At 41.8% G+C, this 16,254-nt stretch overlaps 1 protein-coding gene across 1 annotated transcript in view; it reads left to right on the forward strand.

Annotated features, from left to right (window-relative positions):
• Positions 1–16,254, forward strand: part of cacna1ab (calcium channel, voltage-dependent, P/Q type, alpha 1A subunit, b) — a 150,060-nt gene that overhangs the window by 129,441 nt on the left and 4,365 nt on the right. The window contains exons 42-47 of the mRNA XM_078274386.1: positions 714–817; positions 4,841–4,938; positions 5,849–5,984; positions 9,643–9,756; positions 12,846–12,863; positions 13,501–13,536. Of these exons, the coding sequence (XP_078130512.1) occupies positions 714–817; positions 4,841–4,938; positions 5,849–5,984; positions 9,643–9,756; positions 12,846–12,863; positions 13,501–13,536 (506 nt within the window). The remainder of the gene's footprint in view (positions 1–713; positions 818–4,840; positions 4,939–5,848; positions 5,985–9,642; positions 9,757–12,845; positions 12,864–13,500; positions 13,537–16,254) is intronic.

Consider the following 16,254-nt stretch of genomic DNA (forward strand, 5'->3'; position numbering starts at 1 on the left):
CCTACTGTGGGGAGTAGCAACATGCTAGTTCACTGACATAAGCTTTGCAAATAAACTCAGACATATTTTGGTTACAATGACGGGGTTATCCGTTTGTAAAGTGTCTATATGTCAGTAACATTTTGAAATTAGCACTTCGCCAGCAAGCAGTACTTTGTGGGCAGTTGTGCTAATGTTTGCTTGCTAACATAACATAAACTGGCTGGCAGTCACCTTGCAAATAACCTCAGACTTATTTTCTGGTTACAGTACCTAGGTCAATGGATTTTACTGTCTATTTCTCGATACTTTTTACAAAATCTACACAAGAAAAGGCCAAACAAATAAGATAAATATTTTAGCACGACAGTGTATGGGGTTTGCCATTCTGAGTACCGTTTTGGTGGTGAGCGACACAGGCGACACCCCCTAGCGTTATGGCGGTGAAATGTACCACGATGCAAAGCAACCCTGACGCAGAACTCCGAAAGGGTGGAGTTGACGCAGAAGTATAAAACAGCCTTTAGTTTTAATTCTTGATTTTGAAGCCTGTCCCTCCATGGATTGAAATGAAACAGAATTGTCTTGCCAACTGCTAGTGTATTCTGCATGTCATTGTGAATGTCTCTGTGTCAGTGACTTGTGTATTTCGTCCCCCACTCCCATTCCCCCCACGGCTCAGGGTCCCATCTCACTCGGGTCTAATCTTGCAGGGTAACTTGTCATTTTCTCAGCAGCCACAGACTTGACGGTGGGCAAAATCTACGCTGCCATGATGATCATGGAATACTACCGGCAGAGCAAGACGAAAAAGCTGCAGGCCCTGCGAGAGGAACAGGTAGACTCCATCCCAGAGAAATTCCCCGAACGCAAAAAGACATTTATTTTCCATATTGTCTTCCGCCTCCTCCTGGCCCTTTTTTATGATACCTTTTCTACTAGCCCTTGGACTGAATTTTGCCTTTCTTCTGACAAATATGGATTTAAAAATATAGGAACCATGTCTTATACATTTAAATCCTATATAAACTTCCAGCTACACTTGCAAACAAATCCTCTATGCCTTGGGTTTTCTTTTTATCACCTGTTCACCCAAACCTATCTTCCTCTCAGCCTGTGCTGGCCACTTTATTAGCATGCTACTTGAAAATCTGCGCCCTTTTTCTAGCACCTTGTTGCTCCCTTGGCCAGCCTTATTCCTTTTATCATGCTTGCTAACAGAGGTATCTAGCTGTTTTGCTTTCTATAGCTAGTTAGCAACCGTTCCCTTTTCTGCTGCTTCTCTTTTTCTTTTCACCATGGGCTGTTTGCACGTGGTGAGGAGGATCAGGTGTTGCGAAGGTTTACCAATTTACAACTATGGTTTTTGTTGTTGGTAATGTTCTGAGCAATGATGATGATGATACCACATGGCCTTACCTTTTTGTTCCCCGTCAGTGCTCTTCCCCTCTTGTCAATGAATGCCTTCTGAGATGCACTCGCTACCGCTTTCTCTGTATTTTCAGTCCACACTGTGTGGGAAACATCTTTCCACTCATGTAATACCTCCTGTTCGCTCCAGGAAGTCGTCCAGTTTGTTCAGCACTTGATCATAAATTTGACATGATACAACAAAGTCCACATTTGCTTATGGAATGGGGCCAGCCTCTTCTGTATTGACTGAGACAGATTTCCATTCTGCAGAACGAAGGAGTGCATTGATGAATGGAGAGTATGTTTGCCTTTTTTTCTTTTGAACAGTGCAAATACAGTATGTGTTGGTATGTTCCTGAATGCAGCCATCCCATTGGACTGAATGGACAGGTCCACACAGGCTCTCTCAACATCAGCAGTACACAAGGACTTTAAACCAGTCTGTGTGTCTGTCAGTTTGTCCTGCCATCTCTACAGTGTCTCGCTTCACTCTCCCTCTCTCCTCTCACTGTGGTCTTTGTTTTTCTATTCCCGTACCATTTTAAAGGAAGAATCCACCCAAAAACATCATAATGCCGTTTAATGATTTGTCATTCTTTTTTCATATGTCTAACATAAATCATAGTCAAGATGTTTACAGTACAGCTACAATGGAGCTTAATAGCTGAATATGTATTGTCTATCTAAAACATCATGGTGGTGTCTGCCGCTGTGGTTGGGATCATAGGCACACCCCGGTGTTAACAAACTACATCACTATTTAGTATGTATGTGTCCACATACCCGACTTTGATTTAAAGTATGGATAAAACAGTAATGCTAACTAATATACCTATATATGTAAATAAAACATGGTGTAGTATAGTTTTAGTTATTATTACTATGAAGTCATTATTGCAATACCTGATGGTAAACGTGGGGTGGTATGTCACCTGTGCGTCACAAGTGGATTGGTTTTAGCCGCATCATGTGTCATGGCAGAAAATAGACAGCAACGTTGTGGCACCAAAGACTAAAAGAAATGCAACAAAAGTTGAAGTTTTTGCCAAAAGGTACTTGGTATAAACTTTGAAGCTCTTTCAGTTAATTAGGCTGCAGAAAAGGTGCCCGGCAAAACACTGCTGAGAATGAAAAGATTGGCGGCCAAGGGCTGCAAACTTATGCAACTAAGACCACCGCCATCTCCCATACTGAAAGCAAAAGGCAAAGTAAGGAAAAGTAGGAACACTGACAGAAAAGTTGTCTCATGTAACAGTTTAAGGGAACCAGGGGGTGGATTTTTCCTCATTTGTTGTTCTCGTCTCTCTCCTCCTCTGTTCTTCCTACTCCTGCACATTATTCGTGCCTAGTCGCTTCTCAATCGTCCTCTTCAGTGTTTGTTGAGCTGTTATTGTGTCTCAGATATGTTGTCTGCTGTCCGTCATTCTCCTGTTTCTTCACTCTCATGTTGTCCCTCATTCCTGTCTTCCATGTCGTCTCTGTCCTTCTGACGCTCTCCCTTTATCCTTCCAGGAAGAGATGAAACTTGACTTATCAAGCTCTCCCTATTTGGTCAATCCTCGTCGATTGTCACCAAGTTGCTCTAACCAAGACCCATTCTCTCCAGTCTGTGTGTTCATGAATCTATCTGTTTGCCTGTCTGTCTGTCTGCTGTGGTGGTTGGTGGGATGTTGAGTGGAGGTTCCTGTGACCAGTGGCTCCGTATGTAATCAGTCAACCCTGGGGGACTGTTCATTAATACATATGCCACTGCTGTAACATACTCCATTGAAGTCGGTGTCTGTGTTAGGTGTGTGGTGTTCATGTTTTAGCCACAATCCGTCTAAATATATGTACCAGGAGTTTTCTCAATAGAGCTAGCCAGTGCCAAACCAGACTGACGTGAGCCATTTACCTCTGTGACACAGGAAATGACCCCTGGACAGGAATAGACCAAGAAAAGCAGCATTTTTAAAGCTGTGGTTCTTTGATCATTAATGTCACATGTTAAATGAGGAAATAGAAGGCTTTCAGTTTATATAATATACCCTCTGGCAGCCATATTAGAGGGCTAAATGTCTAAACAAACAACTTGAACAATGGAAGTCAACAATCATGGTGAATTTCTGAGCTCTTTTGACCAGAAATTGATATTTTTATACAATCATAACAGCAGCCAAATTGTTTTTGTGCTTACATAATGTCTGCTTTTTAGCTATACCAAAGTTGGCATGTCGTGCACACATCTTATTAGCACACTAGCGTTCTTATTCAGTAGAAGTAAGCGTTCTGTGTGGCTTTGTTCTTTTACTATATAATGATATAATGATATAACATTAACTTGTCAGTTTTGGGCATGCTTTCTGACAGGAAGTATGATCAGGAATCGGCTAACAACGCTAGTTTAATGTCAAAAGAATCCACATTTGGTAATAAATCTATCCCATCAGACCACTTGCTGAGAACCTTTGGCCTACTTAGAAGATCTACACCCACATCACACCAGTCCTGTGCAGATATCTGCACCTCCATGACAACGATAGATACACTTCTTATTACAGATTTAGGAAGCAACTGCAACTGCAAAGCCTCTGTTACCATCTTCAACAGCCAAATAATTAGTGTTTCTAAAGATCTGTTTGACTGGTAAAACTAGCTGTATCTTTAAAATGAGTTGTACCCAGACTAGCTTCCTGTCCAGCAGATCAGCCTGATGTGTCAGAGGAGGTTTGGACGTGAATCTGTTTCTGAACCGGCCTCCCTCCATCTGCATTCATTTAGCATTCAGCCTTTAGCATCCAGGCTGAGGAGGGACATGACAAAGGCTGTAGCAGTCATGAACCGTCGCCTTTAAGCCACTCCAGAGAGGACTCCATTTACCCAGGATCCCCTGGGAGGAAAGCTGCCTGACCTCTGACCTGATGGAAGCAGAACTTGTTTCTTTGAATGCAACTAGTTCAGGTTCAGATGTCCACTTCCCACAAAATGGCATATTACTCAAAAAAATCTTGGTAGATGAAGGATCACAAACATTGTCATACAATGATTTTTTTAAGTAAAATGTCTTTTTTGATGGTGTTTCATGGGTATGATAATCTGTGATTTAAGATAAATCTTACCTCATATGCCTAAGGTAGAAGTTCCCCTCTGACACAGATCTGAGATCAGCTTTCCATCCCTGAACATCAGCCCAAACTGATATAAAGGGAAAAAAGTCAAACAGTCTTTAAGTCAGCAGTGTTTAAAGGCTCGTTCAGTGTGGTTAGCAGATCCCAGATCAGTAGTCTGGCAAGGAACTTTACCTTGGATACCCACAGCCATGTGTTTGCCGATGGCGCCCTCGTGTGGGTGCATGCTGCGAGTGCATCCTGTGTTTGTGTCCTGTGTCTGCCCCCCTGAGTGTGCCTGATGCCAGCCTGCAGGCCATGTTGTGTATCTCACACAGAACCGAACACCATTAATGTTTCAGCGCATGGAGCCACCCTCTGAGGGAGGGGGCACGGACGGCCAGGGGGGTCAAGGCCTCAACAGTCTCCCCAGCACCCAGCCAGATAACCCAAACAGCATGTGAGTAGACTGGGCAGGGGCAGGAACCTATATTCTGTGTAATGCACCGAAACACATGAGACAGCAGGAAACTATGCTTGCACACAAATACATATTTCCTATAGTTATCTATGCATGTATAATGTAAAGTATATGTACACGTAATAATTCCAATTTTTGCCTCTTGGTCAGATTTATCATGCTTATCGCCAAGAGCAATAATTTTTAAATGGGACATAATGTATCGGGAAAGTAAATTGGCAAAGAAATGTTACATGTGCACTAGCTCAACCTCCGGACCTCAGCTGCAGAATTTCATACAGTTATGGCGTTTTTAGATTTTGTAGATGCAGTGGTTTTTTTCAACATTTCTCTTGAACTTATGGAATTAACCTCCCTGATACCTGTCAGTATTTGTCAACATAGTGAACGTGATGCAGTGCAAAATTATTTAAATGATAATATTTAAGATGAAACTGTGGTGTACAACTACACCAGAGGTTGGTGTCACAAAATAAGAAATACAGTCAGGAGGTGAAGACTTTTTTTTTTTCAAATTAAAGAAAAAACATTTGCTGTAAATACATAGATTTCAAGTTCACATCTAAATGAAAAGTTGAGTGAACTGAAGATAAAAATGACTCCAACTCTCAAACATACAGTACACTACACTATAGTACATACACACTAATTTGTCTTCTTGTTCTATCTTTCTTGGCTTTGGGTTACAATTTCTTTCTTTTTGTGTTTGCCTAGTGTGTGTGTCTGTGTGCTTCTCTGTTATATGGGCGAAAGAAATAATACAATACTCGAGAAACAGTGTACATTTTTTTGCATTAAATCAGCTACTTGATTGAATACTGGTCGACGGTGATTTGCTTTAGTTCCCTGATTTCTAATCCCCTAACTTGTGTGTATGTGTGGGTGCCAGACCTCCCGAGGGTGGCATGACTGAGAGCCAATCGTGGGTGACGGCCAAAGCCCAGGAAATGTTCCAAAAGACGGGTAACTGGAGCCCCGACAGACCCTATCCCGACAATCCTCACGACAACCGTCACAACCCCCAGGTATGATGAGCACAAACACATATGTCCGCACCATGGTAATATGCCAATTCAAGCCCAACCAGTTGTCCGCACACACAGACAGTTTGTCTCTAACCACGCCGGTTACATTCTAGCTGTTGCAATACGAATAGATCTCAATACTAATATGAATTCAAGAGTCACAGCTTAAATGCAAAAGCACAGCCATTCTAAAAAAATGGAAAAAACACAGATTAAAGCCAGTGTTCTAAGACGAGTGACTGAGTGCAAAGTAAAAACCCATTATTCTGTGCCTCTTCAGGTAGGTATTTTATTTCAATTGATCTTTTCTGATTCATATCTAACCTGGATGGATGGGCGTTTCAGGGGTAAAAGACAAGCAATCAGAATCCATGGGGCATAATGTGTTTCTAATTGGAGTCTTTCATGATAAAAATCTTGAGGAATTGTCAGACTTAAATCCACTTTCCTGTCTCTGATATGAATTGATTTGACCCACAACTGCAGAGGAATGTAAGAGCTCCACCTTAACACCCTGTTTAAGGGTGCTTGCTGTGAAAATGAATGAGAAACTAATTACTCATACTCCGTCATCCAGAGTTGAAATCTTTTCAGAATCTTAAGTGCTGGATGTTGCTGCTATTACTCCAGCATACATGACTGTAGTGTCTCTCTTTACTTTGAGCTCTTCTCTTTTTTTTCTCTTTCGTCATCCTTCTGCTCGAAGTCCACATCTCCCGTATTCTCAGATTTTTCCTGTTCACTCTTCAACCTCCTCTTGAGTCAATGGCTAGGAGTTGGTAGATGTGTTTTGTGATGTACATCTTCTCCTCCTCACTGCCCCTTACTTCCACTTGTCTGTTGGGGACGTCCCTAGCCCCGAGACCCTCATCTCTCTCTTCAATCTTATGACTAGTGCACAGAGATGTACTGTGCCATTTTTTGGAAAGAAAAAGGCTGAGATTTGAAAAATAATATTTCCTGCCCTCCAATTTGGATTCTTGAGTTGGCAGATTCATGCAAGAAAGGTCCCAGTCATCCTAAATAATTTCCCCCAAATGGTCAGGGCATTATACATTATCCTGCTATCTGACGATGTTTACTGTATGTGGTTTTAAAGTTTAAAAACTGCCATAATCCAATCCAGTGGTTTGCAACTTTTTCAATAAAGTACCCCCTTTGAAAAAATAAGATTGGCAGCCAAGTACCCCCTGACCAGCGCAAAACATTTGTGGTAGAAAAAAATGCCTGTATAAAGAGGCCCAATACAGCGCTGCGCCATCAGGGTCGGATTCACTAAACAACATTGTAACTGAAAAACACTTAAATGCTACATTTCAAAAGTTTAGAACCCATCACTGAATTAATTCATTATTATAGTATAAATATTTCAGGAATTATTCATAACTGATGTTTTTTTTAATAAACTTTTAAATCTCACGTACCCCCTGCAGTACTCCAAAGTACCCCTAGGAGTATGCGTACGCCCATTTTAGAAACACCGATCTAATCAATACCCACCTCATTTAAATGTTGTGTCATTTTTTTAGTTGTAGGTTGTTTATAGTAGTAGCTTGATTGTTGGCCCCATGGGGGGATTAGGTTGCAGCAGAAATTGCATCTTTGGCATCATTACGCAAGACAAGAAAACAAAACAACAATGAACACAATTTCAGACATGTATACATATATCACTACACATAACAAGGACCAAGGCACTTATACATAGACCGGCTGAAAAAAAAAAAAAAGAAATCCCAAAAAAACTTGTGACTGTACATGACAATCATTCATTAAAGGTCCTATGACATGCTGTTTTTTGGATGCTTTTATATAGACCTTAGTGGTCCCCTAATACTGTATAGAGGGTTTTCACCGACGTCACGTTCTGGGCGGTAACCTGGATGCGCGGCCATATTGGAGGCAATCGGTGTAAACAACTGAATGGAGTAATGGAGTATTGTGCACTTTGGATACTTTAATACTTTATGTCTAAACAACAGAAAAGCTCATCAAAACGCGTCCCACACAAAAAAAAAGGCACGATATTTTGAGAAATTACAGTTTACTGGCGGTGCAGATCCCTACAAGTTGGCTCCCTCTTTTTGGATCCATGGCAACCCGGTGATTCTTCCTTTAGTTGCATATCCCGATATAGTCAACTACCTGGTTTTCTCGCCGAGCTCATACACAGCGGAAGACCTTAAATCCTACAAAAGTTTGGAGGCTGATAACCAGATGGTGTGTGGATGGGTGAGGAAGATCCAGTACCAAGTCATTAACGACCAATGTGTTGTGAAGGCCAAAGTAAGTAATGCAATAACGTCTTTAATCAACCTAACCTAACCAACCTTAACTGTATGATATCATTGTGATACGCAAGGTGTAGCCAAGTGACTCTTAATAGTTTTTTTGAGACCGAACTTCCCTCGTAGATCCTGGTTGAGCTTTGCCCACCACAAGCCCCTCCTTTCCTCGGATAACTTCTGGCATTCCTCTCCCTGGTTTTTAATAACTTTTGGAAGTCGATAATATTCCAAATGTTTTTCTCGGTCTGACGTATTGGTACAACCTAAAACACGGCAATAATTAACCATTTTCCTTAACACCGTTTGGGATCTACTTCAGTGCCTGTGCTTTGTTGTGATGCGGAGGACCTCCAACATGGCGACTTCGGGTCTGATGATGTGTCTGATGACGCGTCGTGAAAACCCTCTATCTGAAGTCTCTTTTATATAGGTCTTAGTGGTCCCCTAATACTATATCTGAAGTCTCTTTTATATAGGCCTTAGTAGTCCCGTAATACTGTATCTGAAGTCTCTTTTATATAGACCTTAGTGGTCCCCTTATACTGTATCTGAAGTGTCTTTCCCGAAATTCAGCCTTGGTGCAGAATTACAGCCACTAGACCCAGTCCTACAATGAGCTTTCCTTAGGACGTGCCATTTCTGTGTCTGTAGCTTTAAATGCTATTGAGGAGGAGGGGGGGCAAGGTGGAGGGTGGGGGTGTGGCCTTGACCAACTGCCATGCTTCGCTTGTTTGTAAGCCATGATGTCTCTCTCTTTCTCATGGATGGGCCAAATTCTCTGGGCGGGCAAAGCAGAGAAAGGGGAGGTAACCTTGCTCCTTATGACGTCATAAGAAGGAGATTCCAGATCGGCCCATCTGAGCTTTCATTTTCTCAAAGGCAGAGCAGGATACCCAGGGCTCGGTTTACACCTATCACCATTTCTAGCCACTGGGGGACCATAGGCAGGCTGGGGGAACTCACAGTAATGTTAAATGTTAAATGTCCTGTGGAACAAACAAAACAACTCGGATGTGTTTTTTGTGAACTGAGGAGCACAGTATCGTCGTCCAGAAGGCAACAGTTTAAACGAAGAGGCAAGGGGCAACACAACACACACAACAACAAAAGGTTGCAACAGTTCATTTATGCAACAACAAGCTGCATAAATGAAGACAGAATGTAAGCCTTTTTATGCCTGAAATTGAAAAAAAATACAATAAACTTTCTTGGTACATTATTAAGTTTGCTTCATGTCCCTACCACCTCAGTTAGCGCCTCCCTCGTTTAGTGGATGACAACTCCACACCCCACCCCCCACCCCAACCCTCCTGTCCGAGTCCCCTCCCTCAGCAGACGGTGGTCACGCCCTCTGTCGTTGTGTTTTACAGACGGTAGAGATGAGGGAGATGGGGCGGGACGGGTACTCCGACACTGAGCCCTATCACCCAATGGATGGGCATGGGCGGACCCTCTCCATGCCCCGCCTCTCGGCAGACAACCAAGTGAGCACCTTCATCCCACCATCACCACCACCATCCTCATCATTCCCCATTACTATGCCTGGTAGCAGTGAGGACAGTTGAAGTGAATTGAAAAAAAGTTTCTCCTTGCATCCTTAACAGAGCAGAGAACTGAGCATCAAATGAACCAAACCCTTCTTTTTTTTTAAACAAATATATACAGATATGATTTTTTTTTTTTTTTTTTTTTAAAGACATATCTATTGATTTGTTTGGCCTTTTTTCTGTGTTTACAGTTTTACATTTAAACAAATCAACTACCTTATATGAGCTTTCTTTTTTCTCTCTCTTTTTATTTTAATCTTAAGTCATAATTTATTCATATAATACATAATAATATCTTAGTAAATAATTAAATAATTGAAAGTGTTTTTTTTGTTAATCATGGCTCTAATTCTCTGCATGGGAAACATGGTTCACTTCCTACAAAATGTTTTGACAGGATGCAAAGAAGCAGTGAGACATTTTTGCAAATTCACCTCCCTGTCTAGTCTTCCTGTTTGTCTTCCCCTCCCTCCCATCCTGCCACCATCCCTCCACCCTCACTCTAAAAACCCTCCACTCATCCAGCGGCCGACCCACCGCCGCTCAGCTCCAAAACAGCTCCTCTCTCGGCAGTACATGCTAACACCGGAGCAGAAAGCAAAACGGGTCGGAGTGCTGGATAAGTGTTCTAGATATGTTTACAAATATATATATATATATATATATATATATATATATATATATATATATATATATCTAGAAGACCTACAGTATATGTATAGAATATATTGTCGCTTCCAACCTTATCCTGTTCCCTAACCCATTTCCATTATATCCTTGGTGTGTCTGTCCTGTGTAAACTGTGGCCAGAGTTAGTGTCTCTCTTCAGCAATGAAAATGAGAAAATACAAGACTCATTAAGTGTGATGCGTTAAAATGATTTGAAACGGATACAACCACATGAAAAAGAAGAAAAAAAATAACTGTAGGCTGCCATTCCATTGCCTTTGGAAATCATTTTATGGTACATTCTGGTTGACGCTGGTTGACTTCTTGGATGTGAGAGAGGGGTGTTGTAGAAGTTACTATAGAGGTTTTATGGTTAGATCCCAGTTCAATCCTTTTCCAGACGTTTATTAACTACAAAATGACTAAGAGAGAACAAAACAAATGTAGAGGGCCCTATCTTGCACCCGGCAAGATCGTGCCATTGACCAACAAAAACCTGGTCTAAAGTCAATAACGCAGCATTTCATTGCTATTTTAACAGCGCATTAGTAAAATGGGCCTAGGCTCGTGCACAGCGCGCACACACTATGCTTGTTACACACACAGGGATGCGCCGCAGCACACAAAAAAAAATATCACAATGTGAAATAGCATTATGATATGATCTGCTGGCGCGCTTTCACTTCACGGACGAGCAGATTAGTTTCTTCTCCTGAAAATCTCTCCTTCCTGCTTAGCAAATCCTCCATCATAACAACAGTGTGCCAAGGTCCAAACGCGCCTGGCTTTTAAAGGGAGTGGGAGATGACACTCTGATTGGTTTATTGCATGTTACGCCCAAAACACACCTATGATTAATGAAGAAACTAAGACACGGACCCTTTTTTTTTGTCTAAAGCAAAAGTGGATTCGTACGCGCCCTAAACGCACCTGCGCCAGGCGCTTCACGCCGTGCACTTAGATCGTTAAAATAGGGCCAATCAGCTTTTACATATTCTGCAATTTAAGTTGAGATCAGGCAGGGACAGATAGGTGCAAACCTGTAAAATCCTGATTACACCCAGACTTTTAAATCTGATCTCATGAATTTCTTCCAGCAGGTTTGGTGGCTTTAGACTTCGAGAGGGCACTTAATAACAATTTCTGGTTAACCTTGACAGGAAATGTCCTTATATCTGATTAGGGTTATATCTGTGTTACAGGTCTAAAATAGAAAATATGGTGGATGATACAGGGACATTGCCTGTCCAACTGTCCACTTCTCACATCCTGTGGGTGAATTGTTACAAAAAACCTGCTCACATAGATCGTGGGTTACACACTGATTACTGCTCAACTTTGTTTTGGGCTTGATCTATAGATTATTTTTCCGGTCATGAATTTGTGTTGAAATTTACATCTGTGATGTTCAGAAGATATTTTCCATGTATGACTTTACCATGAAGCCTCTGGCTGCAGTTGCACACACACACACACACACACACACACACACACACACACACACACACACATACCCATTCATTCCATACTCCTACATGTCACTGCATCCAGTCATGTTGCTCTCACTTTGGTATTCTGGTTACTCCATGCAGTGTTTTTGTATGAGCATTCAGAGGATGAGATAGGAGAGCGTATAAGAGAAGTGTGATGTGCACACATACACAGAGGAGTGTGACTAGAGTAGAGAAGGTGTCAATTTCTACTTATTCTTCTAGTGTTTAAAGTGTTTAATTTATAAGAAGGGTGGAAATATTTTGGAGCAAGAGTTAAAACTCAAAACAACTGTTTATATGATGCAGATGTAAATACCCTCCAATCAAAGCTGACGGTTAGCACTTTACACTCATACTGCAGTTATTGTCTTATTTTAAATCCAATATGCCGGAGCTTAGAGCCGACACAACAAAAACACGTTTCACTCTCCAAATACCCTCAGAGTGCAATTCAGCTGTGAATGCACTCTTTGTATACTTGTCTTTTCAAATGGAGAGAGTGGACATCCGTTCTCTCTTAACTTCTCTTTATATTTTGGGCAGGCTCCACTCATTTGGACACAGTCCATGCTCATTAAAACAAGCACTACCTGGCCCAGGTTTGGTGCCTGTAGTTTTGAACACTGTTAGTCCTCTGGTAATAGTCCTGGAACATACAGTACAAGTCGTGGTGTTAATATTATTAGATAGAAGCTGAACATAAATAAAGGTAGACTGCAGTGGGAGTGTAGAACGTGTGTGCGTGCGTGCGTGCGTGCATGCGTGCGTGTGTGCGTGCGTGTGTGTGTGTGTGTGTTGCATGTACAGTATATGTGTGTCTTAACACTGTTACTTACTGCCTTCTAACACTGCTCTGCCTTACAGAGAGCTCATGCTGTTTCGGTAAGTGTGTGTGTGTGTGTGTGTGTGTGTGTGTGTGTGTGTGTGTGTGTGTGTGTGTGTGTGTGTGTGGACATGCATCCTATATTGTCCTCTGTCCTCTGCAAGTGATATTGTCCTCTGTCCTCTCCCACTCACTGGCACACCCACCTGGCTCTTATATGTGTGCACTGGCCTTCTTTAAATGAACTGGGTTCTCTCTCTTTCTCCTCTCTCTTTCCCCCTTCACCACTTATTTTTGGACATGTTTTCGTCCTTTTAACCTTTGTACTGTCTATTTCATAATTTTCCTTTCCTTTTTACATATCCTGCCTCCCTCTCCTTCTATTTTCCCCTCCCCTCCCTTCCAAAACTGTATCTACTCAAATGAGTCTCATTATCCCCCCCTCTCCTCCTCATAACTCGTAAGTCGTTGTTTCTCATTCCTTTTATCTATTTATTAATTTCTGTTTCTCTGCTGTGTCCGGGCCTATGCTGTGTGTGTGTGTGTGTGTGTGTGTGTGTGTGTGTGTGTGTGTGTGTATGTGTTTGCACCTGTGCGCGTGTATGCGTGTGTGCGTGTGTGTGTGTGTGTGTGTGTGTGTGTGTGTGCTACACTGCTCTGCTTTACGTATCATCTCTGTGTTTGCCTGCTCTGCAGCGGAGGAGACACAGGCCTCGCGGAAATAACCTCAGTGTATGTACCTCTATCTCTCTCTATCTCTCTCTCCCTTCCCTTTTGATTCTTCTGTCAATCATTTTTCAAACTGGATCTGCACCAAAATATAGTTTGCTGGTTGTTTTGCCCCCAGGGAGGCACCATATGGGGGGTGTTGAACTGCAGTAGGACATTCAGTTTAAAGTTAATATCCTCTGAGTTTTCATTCAATTAAACCCCATTTTTGATACTATTTATGTTCTGCTTTTTTTTCATCAACAGCCATTTAAGATATTTGTATTCTATAATTGCCAGGAGCAAAGTCTCGAGTCAGACATTTGGGGGGGGTTGGCAATTGCAGTCAGGCTCAGTTCCTATGAGCTCAGGTTTTGTAAAAACATTTCTCTCTGTATTTTCAGTCATACCTCTTCTCCTGTGCATGTCCACAACACTCATAACCAGTGTTGGATGTACAGTATAGTGTCACACACAGGACACAAAGCGCCTGAGACAATCCATGCACACTCAAGTGCATCTACAGCAGTGGGTTGGGGTTACACGGCACATCCAGTATGTGTCCTTACTAAAGGCAATCAATTAGCTTGCTATCAAATATTAGGTGGTGCCTTGTCACAATTATTTAGGGAGACAAATGTTCATATTATATAGAGTATGTTCTCTCTTTTTCCCTGGGATCAAGTATTTGCATAATGTAGTTTTGACAGTCACATGAAACAGCTTGGAAGTGAGTTCACTGTGCTTTTCTGCACCTAAAAGGAGACATCATCTGAGTAGTGTTGATGCAGTGAACGCCACCCACGTGCTATGCCAAGCTCTTTGAATCAACTGTGGCCTAATTGTCACGATTCAGATCTACTTTGATCACCTCTCCCTTTTTCTATCTATCCTTTTCTTCTCTGAGCTGTCCCCTAGTCTCTCTCTTTCTTTCTCTCTCACCCGTGTCTGCTCGTGTTGAGGTCGCTTTGCTCTCCATTGTTTGTTCTCTGTGATGAGTTTCCCTGGAGTTCTGCTTGTATGCAGCGTGTGCGTGTGCGTGCGTGTGTGCGCGTGTGTGTGCGTGTGTTTGTGGTCCTCTGTGTGTGTTACATGTGCGTTGTAGTCGGTTGCATCGCTGCAGACCGGGTCAACAGTGTATGATATAAGCATGGACTGGCCTGATGTGCGACTGTTGGCCCGTACGGGGGATTGGCAGCGTGCCGGCATGTCATTAGTCATGCATGACGTGGCAGAGCTGAGTTTCGCAGTGGATGTGATGGGAACCAATGAGGGAAAGGCTGTTTTTCAAAAGCCTGAAAGGTGGAGTGAACGTTGGACAGAGACAAAGTGGCTGTGTCATGTTCAGCACTTGTGTCTCACTTTAGTTGCATGAAGTCATTGTTTGGAACTTTTCAGGGCATCATTTGTTACAACTAGGGGTGTAATGTAAAAATGAATTCAGCCAACAGCTTATTTATACACACTAGTCACCGGAATGATAATGTTACTGAGATATGTCTTTTATGAATGTAAGACCAATTTCATCCCAAAATAAGACATATACATCTACAGTAAACAGTGACTGGAAAAGTAGTGCAAAGAGACACAGCTGTGTGCCTCTAAAACCAGAATTATTAGTAATGATATAAGTATTAACGTTAGTTGAGGTAGTAGTACTAACAGTAGTAATATGACTTTTATTTTTATTTTTTTTATTTTAACTTGTTTAAATTGCCTGTTCTTGCTTTTAACTCGTTTTCATTTCTTCAGTTACTCATGCACTTCATTTCTTGTATAAAAGGTGCTATATAATTACGTTTATTTGAAATAAATGTAATAAAAAGACTGAAATGCTACACGGAAGTCACACAGCTGCATGAAAACACTGGCAATCCAAGTATTCACTGATCATTTTGACAAAATGTAGTGTTTTGAAATGTTATTACATCCCTAGTTCCAACCCATGGAACAGTGAGGCTCATTATCATGACATAAATATCGAAAAGAAACGTGTCATTCCAAAATAGACGCCCAGAAAATGTGGAAAGTGTGTGTGTGTGTGTGTGTGTGTGTGTGTGTGTGTGTGTGTGTGTGTGTGTGTGTGTGTGTGTGTGTGTGTAAGCGTATTAAGTGTAGTACTGTGCTGCCGGCTATCCAAAGGGTGTGCATGGCTTGTGTTAGGCTGCTCGGAGAGTGTACAGACCGCTGTCTGTGTGGAGTGCAGCTCCTCTCAGGACGGTGAATCCTCCTTGTGTTTGTCTGGGTCTTTGTTCCAGCCTGCTGCTTTACAGACTGACATGTGCTTTATCATCAGGGTGATGTGAGGCTTTTTCCGGGGGGTTCAAAGTGTGAGTCCTGTCCTGGTCAGAAGAGCATGAATCCAGCAAGAGAATCAAGACTGGTTACAAAATACATTATGTATTACTGGAGCCAGTTCCTTTATATGCTTTGCTGTACCTCACTGTTTACCTGACATGTTATCTGATGCAAACACACAGCCACAAACAGATTATTCCAGCAAGTTTGCGCATTACATTTTTATGTCTTTACACACATAGTAGCCTACTAGACAGTTTCAAATAGATTTACAAATAGTCCTAATATAGAGGACAGGAAGTTACTGTAACTTTTTGAAAGGCCAACACTTTGACTTTGATTTAACTGATATGATTTGAAAATGCACACCCTTACGTTAAAATATTTTTGCAATACAACAATCAATCCTTTTTTCCTGATTTTCCTGTCGGGTTCTTGCAGAGC

Source organism: Sander vitreus, chromosome 2 (genome assembly GCF_031162955.1).
Source record: "Sander vitreus isolate 19-12246 chromosome 2, sanVit1, whole genome shotgun sequence".
Lineage (NCBI taxonomy): Eukaryota > Metazoa > Chordata > Actinopteri > Perciformes > Percidae > Sander > Sander vitreus.